The 9,888-nt window shown below is 45.0% G+C and overlaps 1 protein-coding gene across 1 annotated transcript; it reads right to left on the bottom strand.

Annotated features, from left to right (window-relative positions):
- Positions 1-8,967: 8,967 nt before the first annotated feature.
- Positions 8,968-9,384, bottom strand: LOC125492726 (uncharacterized). The gene has a single exon (XM_048635440.1). It carries the CDS (start codon positions 9,382-9,384, stop codon positions 8,968-8,970), a length of 417 nt encoding a protein of 138 aa, XP_048491397.1.
- Between the last annotated feature and the right edge of the window lie 504 nt (positions 9,385-9,888).

The raw sequence follows: 9,888 nt of genomic DNA, 5'->3' as shown, positions 1-9,888 counted from the left end.
AGCTTTGGAGGCTGTCATCTTGCCCGACCAGAATCTTTGAGGAGACTGCTTGTTATAGCCGAGTGGGTGATATTGAGCTGGAAATTAGTGATTTTGCCACATGGCATTCTTAGCTAGGTGGTTGAGCTAGAAGCCTTCCAAAAAATGCGACGTTTCATCTTCCAAGGGACGCCTTTGTGAAGGGGAGATGGTGCCATCTGGAAGCATTTAACAGGTCCCCTGAAAGGGCGCCCCCCGAGGCATGTCTATATATATGTACGGAGAGGAGGGAGAAATCATTGTGCATCCTTCACAAAATTTTCACTTTCTCTCTCTAAAAGCTCTCCCTTCTCTCTAACTTCTCAGCAGATCTTCCGGTCTCCATCGTCTGACCAGGTACGCTCTTGTTTTAGCTGTCTTTTAATAATCCTCGGCCGACTCCCTTGTCTATACTATAATGGGAGAATCGTCCGAGTCAGTGACACCCCCGACCTCACCTCCCTACAATTTGTCCGAGGAGGTGAGAGGAATGAGAATAACGCTGGTGTCAACCTTAATAAGTTGCTCCGACCCCTCGGCCGTTCCCGACGCGGTTCCGCTCCCGAGCCCCTCATCGTGAATAGAGGAAGAGGCCGAGGGCGCTGTTCCCTTCCCCTGGGAAGTGTCCCTGGCCTTTCCTTCCAAAGCAAGTTACTTAGATAAATATGTTGATGATGGTGTAGTAAGGGTAACCATGTCGGATGGCGAAGGAGAAGCATCCACCTCGGGCCGACCAGAGTTTCTAGATCCGGACCCAAAAGGGGGCCTCGGATCAAAGTTTCCTTTGCCTTCATTGATGAAGGCCTTCCTTGAAGATCCGAGGGGGGAGGCGACAAGGTTCCAAATAAGGGATCCTTATATGCTGGTCCGACCGGAGGCTTTCCATACAGTGTTGACCCCCCCTCCTGGCTGCACCACTGTTTATTACAAGTCCATGGAGATGGGGCTTCGGTTCCCTTTGACCCCATTCGTGAAGGAGCTCTTAAATGCATACAACCTGACAATAAGCTAGATCTCTCCGAACTCCTGGGGGGGAATCATTGCTGTTCAAACCCTGTGCTCCATGCTGAGCGTTCGACCTACTCTCACTCTATGGCGCAATATGTTCAAGCTGGTCGAGATGATGGCGGGAGACAACGGTCCGGGCTGGTGGTATTTCCAAGCCCGACAGGGTTACAAAGCTGTGCTCGACCTCCCTTCATCTCAGAAAGGGTTCAGGAGGGAATTTGCCTTTGTATTTTTTGGAGGAGATTGGGGGATCCCTACTGTCCGACCGGAGACGGAACCGAACCATGAACTGAATTTCCGGGTTCCTGAAATGTCCGAGGAAGAGGTTGTTGCCACCAACTACATGCAGACCGAGGCCCAAATAGTTCAGGGCGAAGAGGTTTATGTGGCCAGCAATTGGTTGCCTAGTTGCCGCCTTTTCAAGAATGAACATTTGCTGTCGGCGGTCGGGCTGAGCCGGACATTCCCCAAGGGTAATCGGCCGAGGGGGTTATTTCACTTGCATTATTATTTTCTTTTCAGCGTCTAATAACTTGTTTTTCTTTGCAGCTTGCTCCTTAACTTATCTGCTTGAATCTGATCCTGATATGGCCGAGAAGCTCAATTATGCAGCAATGAGGGCGGCTCAGCTAAAAGCCGAACTGAAGGCTAAGAAGCTCAGTGTCCCTCCTCAGCCTAAGGTAAAGGTTTTGGTGATGTGAAACTCTTTGGCCTTTTTGTAGCCGACTAACCCCTTTCCTGTCTTGTAGGATCCCTCGAAGCCCAAGGCCTCGAAGAAAAGGAAGGAAAGGGCTCCTGAGAAGGTTGTCATGACCGCTAAAGCGCTGGCAAAGGCCAAGGCCAAAAAATCAAAGAAGGCCAGATCGGTGGAAGTCAATAGCCCCCGACCTGAGGTGCATGCTGAACAGACCGAGGGGACTCGGATATCCCTTCACTCGGATGATTTCCGTCCGGCGAGCAGCCCTCAATATACTCCGTCCACTCCTCCTGGTCCGAATGGCGACCCTGAAGAGCTCGGCGTGAACTTGTCCAAATCCTTCGCCGACCTGAACATTCGTGAGTTGGACATACGCTAGACAAATGCGATGGACTGCCTTTATGGCCCTGCTGACCAGGAGCATATCAATACTACCAGTGGTCCTCGGGAAACCGACGACCAATTCCGCTGCTGGGTCGAGGTGAGCTTTGATCAGGTTTCTACCTTTTGCTTTTTTGTTGTGAAATTTTTCTAACTGTTTGCTTACATTTTCGTGCAGTTCTCTACTCGGCTAGCTAACGTGGCCCGTAACAGGGTGTGCTTAGCCGAGGAGGTGAATACTGTATGCTGCCCAGGAAGGTCAGCTGAAGGCCGAGGCTGATCTCGCTAATGCCGAGAGGTGTATAGCGCGAGATCAGGAAGACTTTCAGAAGGAGCGGGACGAATGGGCCCTGACCAAAGCTAAGCTGATCAAGGAGAGGGAGGAAGCCGAGCTCGCCAAGCTGGCTACCGAAGCTCAGACTGCGGAGGCGCAGAAGAAGGTTGCTGAGCTGATGCCCAGCTTGCTGAGTTGGAGAAGGCTCCCAAGTCTGAGGAGGAGTGGTTCGTGGGTTGGAAGACGACCAAGGCCTGCGAAGAGTTCGTAAATGAGGTCGGTTCGACCGCCCAAAAGATGGGGGTGTAGGATGGCCTCAAACGAATGCAAGCGGCCTTGGCCAGATCTCACCCGTCCTTCTCCTAGGCCGAGGCGATGGCGAGCTACAAGGCGCTTCTGGAAGAAGAGGATAGGGCCCTTCTCTCCGAGCTGAACATCGTCCTCACCGATGAGGATGATGAGGAGGATGCCGAGGAGGATGCTGAGGGCGAGGACCGAGAGGGGGCTAGGTCTGAAGAGCATAATGGGAGTACCAATGATCAGACCGACCCCCCTGCTGTCTAGGCAACCCTTGTATTTATTTTGTTTAATTGGCCTTGGTAGTACCAGGCTTTAGGATGTAACTTTTTGCAACTTTAATGAAACTTGTTTCCTTCTATTTTGCCCGAGTACCTTTTATGTTTGTCGATTGCAATTTGCCTCTGTTCCAAATGTTGGTTTCCCGAACTGGTTAAGTTCCCTTAATAGCTTTGGTCGGAATTAACTTAGTTAAAAGTACTTCAACTAAGTTAAAAATAGTTCGACTTAGGTAAAAATGAAATTCATCATTGAAACCGACTGGTTAAGTCTGATAAAATTGAAACCGACTGGTTAAGTCTGATAAAACTGAAACCGGCTGGTTAAGTCTGATAATATTGAAAATGACTGGTTAAGTCTTTACATGCATGATTTGAGCTGGTCCGAGCAATTACATGCCATACTTGGCCAGTTTACATCTATGCCCCAATTGAAATTGACGAACATTATACATATTACTTTTTGAGGTTGTCCGCATTCCATGGCCGAGCAAGTGGGATGCCCTCAGTAGCTCGAGGTTGACAGGCTTTTCTTCTTCGTTTTGCTCGAAGTCATAGAAGGTGACTCAAGGTGATGGGATGTCGACTTCTATTGGCAAGACCGCTTCACTACCATATACCAAACCGAACGGGGACTGCCCAGTTGCTTCCTTAGTGGTCGTCCGAGCAAACCAGAGAACTCCGGGTAGGTCGTCTACCCAGGCTCCTTTTGCTGCGTCAAGAGACTTTTTGATTCCCTTGAGCACTATCTTATTAGCTGCTTCAGCTTGACCGTTGGTTTGTGGTCGGGAAACTGCTGAGAACCTGGTCTGTATTCTAAAACAAGCACAATACTCCCGAGTTGGTCCGCTGTTGAATTGCCGACCATTGTCTGAGACCAGGGCCCGAGGTACTCCAAACCTTGTGATTATGTTTCTCGAGATGAAGGCTTAGACTTTCTTGTCAGTGATGGAGGCGAGGGGCTCGGCCTCTGTTCCGCCCTCATTCCAACTTCTAACAAACTTGCTTGAAACCTCCAAGATTGGAACAAAGAGGTTTTTGGAAATATTTTCCATTAAAAAAGAAAGCTCTTGGCTCGAATTACAGGCGTTCGAAAAGACTTGGCTATCCGAAGTGATATGTAACACCCCGATAATTCTCTCTTTCTAGAAAATACCTTTATAACAAATCTAGAGAATTACCCAGGCATTATCGCCCGTGTGATAACGTTTCGGCTTACTCAGAATTTTGCAGCGGAAAACTTACTAAAACAAAACCAACTTTATTAAACTTATGAAATAAGAGTCAAACAATGTTTGAACTGAAACACACCAACTTAAAGCTAAAGTTTGAAAGATAAATTCCTAGGAACAACTTAAATACGACTAACGTCACAAAAGCCTCTCCAATCCAGATTTCCCAATGGTATGCATCTTCGAACCTGTAATGTCAATGCTTTCTTGACTCTGCTCCCCCGAAGGATCACCACAGGATCAATAGGCAAAGCCATGATCACAAACACAGACAAGCACGTAATCAGCAAAGCTGAGTACTACATATCAGACACAAATAATCCTAAGCATGATACTACAAACATAACTCGTAGGATTAAATAATAACATAAGTAAATAATACTCTACAAACAACTTTTACTGAACTACACTGGACCCAACTTTTATTACTTTAATGGAATAGTTATTGGACGAGTTGACCAACCAAAAATAGGAAATACGATCATGACTCCGTAAACCAGAATGACCTACGATATCGAGGAACCTTTGAACTAAAGAGGAATGGTGATCAATCCAACCCTCGAAGATACATATCACGGCGGACTATGTACCCCAACCCTTAGTGTCCAACTCTAGACGTGCACCAGTCTAAAGTCTATAACTCATTCTCGTTTCACTTTACGTTAAATATAATTATTACTTGTGTTGACACCACAACAACCATTCTCGTTTCACTTTATTTTTGGTTGAGTTGACCAACCAAAAATAGGAAATACGATCATGACTCCGTAAACCAGAATGACCTACGATATCGAGGAACTTTTGAACTAAAGAGGAATGGTGATCAATCCAACCCTCGAAGATACATATCACGGCGGACTATGTACCCCAACCCTTAGTGTCCAACTCTAGACGTGCACCAGTCTAAAGTCTATAACTCATTCTCGTTTCACTTTACGTTAAATATAATTATTACTTGTGTTGACACCACAACAACCAAATAACACATAGTTCAATAATCACATAACCACAACAACATTCTTTTTATCTTTGAATTAACAAGTGATCCATAACTTATCAATCAAGACTCCTTTTATTTTCCTTTTTATCCTTTGTTGAACCTAGCCAACAAAACTCCGTACCTTTACATAGGTATAATCATACTTACCAAATAAGATCCACGGTTCTTATAAGATAAATTAATAATCTCCAAGAAATCTATGTAACACATGATTTCATCTTACTTAAATTAATCCACTTACGAATTAATACCAAAACTGAAATTATTTGTTTGCATCAAACTTCCATACAAACAAGTCATACTCACACATATTCTCAATTTACATGCAGCACACAGGCAAGTAACATGTAAAACAATTATAGTAAATCATATACATGACAACAAGGTCCTATACATGATACTAATAAATAAAATCATCCCTAAGGCATGTTCCTAAACTATATAGTACGTAGACTATATACGTACCTTGTATAAACGCAACGGTAGGCCACTTTTATGCTCTAAAAGTCCCCTACAATGAAATCTCCGCCTAGAACAATAAATAATCAAGTAAATACTTAAACTAAAAAAAATACAGCAACTTTAAAAACGTCCCAAACCCTTTTAAACGTCTTTAAAAATCGTTTTTATAATTTAAACTTTCGTTATTTTTAATCCCTAGTATAGATCAACTATTCTAGTGATTAAAAACCATTAAAAACCTTAAAATACTAACTTTCTGAATTTCCAGCATTTATAAAATTTTCTAAACCTTCTGAAAATATTTTAAATGCATATAAAAATCGTATTCCAATCAAAATTCATATTTATACTTTAAATATATGATTTCTAGTGATTTAAAACCCTAAAAATCACATCTTTCATGATTAAAACTAAAAATAATAAATCTGAAAATTTTTCCTTTTATGCATATGAAAACCGAACTAAGTTTTTCATAATAAATAATAATTCAACTTATAATCATGTAAATAGAAATAAAATAACAATAAAAATTAGGACTTTAATGGAATCTCAAAGGAGAAGTAAAGAAAACAACCGAAACAAAAGGAGGAAGAGCAGCGCCGGACTGAAGACAGCAGCAAGGACCGGCGGGCAGCAGGTTTTCGGCTTCAAGAAAATATTTGTGACGTTTCTTGTTCAACAAGAAACGTTACTTAGCGAAGAAGAAACGATTTTTGAGAGCAAAATAGGAACTCACGCACAAAGAAGGAGGAGAGAGAAAATGTCGAGTGAGGGAGAGAAATTTCGGAAGTCACGTGCAAGGGAGGAGAGAGAAAATAAAGTGTGGGGCAAAATATTTGGGTTTTTAGGATATTTAAATAGGCTAATCCTTTTGGGCTTAGGAAAAGAAATTTCAATAATTAAAACTTTGATGACTAACAAGATGGGCTTATTAGGACTTTAGTCATCAAATTATCCTTTCCCTTTTTATTACTTTTGGGCTTTCGATTCCATTAAGTTTTCTTTTCAAATATGCTTTTAATAATTAAACTCTTATTTAAAACACGCTTAATTAAAATATTACAAATTTTATTAAGCTAAGAAAAATATTTTTAGTTGACTTTTAAAATAGTCAACCCTTTTTAAAAGTCAAATCATTTTCCCAAACTCATTTGGATTTAAATATAATTACATAAATACTTTAATATATTTATGAAAATCCTTTAAAAATGTGGGGGATTACATGAAGGCTTGCTCAGCCTCCTCGTCCCAGGTGAACTCTTTTCTCTTAAGGGCCTTGAAAAAGAACAGGCTCTTATCAGCCGACCAAGATAGGAATCGTCCGAGGGCAGCTAGACATCCTGTTAGATGCTGCACCTCTCTGACATTCCGAGGGGATTTCATTTCGAGCACTGCTTTTATTTTGTCGGGGTTGGCTTCGATGCCCCTTTCATCGACAAAAAATCCGAGGCACTTACCCCCTTTTACCCCAAAGACGCACTTCTTAGGGTTGAGCATCATGCGGTACTTCCTCAGTGTGCTCAGCGTCTCTCTCAGGTCGGCTGGGTGATCAGAATGGGCCTTGCTTTTGACTATCATATCATCAACGTATACTTCTATGTTCCCACCTGATCACTGAAAATTTTGTTAACTGTCCGCTGTTAAGTGGCTCCAGCATTTTTTAGTCCGAATGGCATCATTCGGTAGCAATAGACCCCTTGGGGGGTAGTGAAAGCTTAAGAGGGCATGACCAGCTGTGGAATCGACCAGCCTATCGATTTTGGGCAGTGGGTGGTTATCTTTTGGACAGGCCTTGTTCAGGTCTGTGAAATCTACACACATGCGCTAAGCCCCGCTCGGCTTCTTCACAAGTACTACGTTGGCTAATCATTCCGAATACTGGCATTCCTCGATGAATCCTGCTTCGAGCAGCTTCTTGACCTCGACCGCCGCAGCCTTGCATCTTTCTGGGCCTTGATGCCTTAGTTTTTGCTTGACTGGTTTGTACCCCTCCTTGATGTTTAGTTCATGGCACATGATTTTGGGGTCAAGACCGGGCATCTCTGAAGCCTCGTAGGCGAACACGTCTTGGTATTCCCGGAGCACCTCCACTACCTGTGCTCTTGTTTCTGGGTTTAGGGCCTTGCCCACCCTCACAGTCTGACCGGGCTCTGCCCCGATCTCTACTTCTTCATCTTCCTCAGCTGGCTGAGGTCGTTCATATAGCTTGGGGTTCTCTGTGATGTATACCCCCAGGTTTTTTGGTGAACCTTCTCTTTTCCTCTTCTTCGAGTCCTCTTGGACGTCGACTTCAGTTCTGCTCTTCAAGCTGTTAACATAGCATTCTCGCCCGGCCTGCTGATCCCCTTGAATTTTTCTGACCTTCCCCTCATCTGTTTCGAACTGCATGAGAAGTTGGTACGTGGAGATAGTAGCTTTTGTTTTGTTTAGAGTGGGTCGTCCCATTATTATGTTGTATGATAGGGGGATGTCGACCACTAGGAAGTCGATAGGGAGGCTTCTGCCCTTGCCTTTCTCACCCATCCGAGTGGGGAGCTTTATCGATCTGACAGGCTGCACAGAGTTACCCCCGAAGCTTATGAGTGGCTGGTCGAGTGGTGTGACATCCTTCTCGCTGTACTTCAGCTTCTTCAAGCATTCTAGAGTTATGATATCAGCGGATGACCCACTATCAACCAGGACACGCCTTACCCGAGAATTGGCTACTTTGAGCTCGATGACCAGGGGGTCATCATGGGGTACACTGACTGGCCGACTGGACTCCCCGAATGTCATTATGGGGCAGTCCGACCGGCTTGGCTTGACCTCTAGCACTTGGTGCTTGAGGTTTTGGAGGTGGGCTTTCCTAGCTCGACCGGTAAGGCCTCCTGAGGCAAAGCCACCTGCGATGACTCCAATGAAACCCTCCGTATCCCCACTATTGGACTGACCGACCTTGTATTTCCCTTTCTCCTCGCTTGTGTGCTTGAGATAGCGGTTCAGCTTGCCCTGGTCAGCCAGGTTATCCAATATTCCAATCCTTTCTTCAGCTCTCTACAATCTTTTGTGGTATGACCACATTCTCGGTGGTACTCACACCACTGGCTTTTGTCTCTTCGGTAGGCTGAAGTCCTGATGGGTGGGGGATTGGGTAGCATGGATTTATGTTTGATGTACAGGTAGATCTCTCTCCGATTTTTGTTAAAACGAGGGTCGTTTCCATGATCTGTAAATCTATCCGACCTACCGCCCGTTTTTTGCTGTTTGGGCTGATCTCTGTTGCTGCCTTCTTCCTTTCTCTTCTTACTACCCTCTTTCGAATGACGGCAGATATCTGCCGCTTAGATGAATCTCTGGGCCTTAGCCATGGCCTCGAAAAAAGTTTTGACTTCACTTTCTGCCAATGTCCATCTAAGCCGGCCAGGCTGCAATCCGGACATGAGAGCAGCAAACGCAACAACATCCTGGAGGTCGGATACTTTCAAGGATTCTTCATTGAACCTTTTTATGTAGTCGGCTAGACTTTCGTTTTTCTCCTGTTTGACTCCCATGAGATGTAGACTCGTCTTCTTTTGCCACTTTCTGGCCACAAATTGATGGGTAAACATATCCTCGAGTACCGCGAAATCGGTGATGATTCCGGCTGGCAGCTCTTGGAACCAGTTCAGCGCGAGCCCCTTCAGAGTGGTGGGGAAGAATCGACACCATGTGGCTTCGCAACTGGTCTGTACACTCATCTGGGCCTTGTATGTGGCCATATGATCTTATGGGTCGGTTAGGCCCGCAAATTGCTCGATCAACGGTGTTTTGACTTTCCCTTGGGTAGGGGTGTCAATGATCTCTCGACTGAATGGGGTCATAAACTTCAAGCTTCCATTGCCCAGTTTTAGAGGTTTGGACTGCGCCGAGTCGCCTTGCCCTTCTCGCTGAGCTGCCTTGCGATCTAAGAACTGACGGGCATCATACCCCTGACTGCGACGCTTCTCGTTAAGAATGTTCCTAGCATCCTCCGGCTTGCGACTAGGATTTTCCCATCGCGACCTAGAGACGTGAGTCTCTTCTCTTCGGAGGGCAGTTTCCCGATGGGCCGACCTCTCCCCTGGTGGAGGGCGCTCATCTTGTCGAGAGGGTGCCCTGTGAGACCGACCAGGTTCTTGACCTACTGACCTTTGCCGGTTAGGCTGGCCCTGATTGCGTTCTTCCCTGTAAAATTGTCTTGGGACATTATTGTCGCGTTGCTGGAGGTTGAGTTGATTCTGACC

The sequence above is a fragment of the Beta vulgaris genome, chromosome 8 (assembly GCF_026745355.1).
Source record: "Beta vulgaris subsp. vulgaris cultivar EL10 chromosome 8, EL10.2, whole genome shotgun sequence".
NCBI classification, from domain to species: Eukaryota; Viridiplantae; Streptophyta; class Magnoliopsida; order Caryophyllales; family Amaranthaceae; genus Beta; species Beta vulgaris.
Note: the sequence above shows the minus strand (reverse complement) of the source record. Positions and strands in the feature narration are given on the sequence as shown.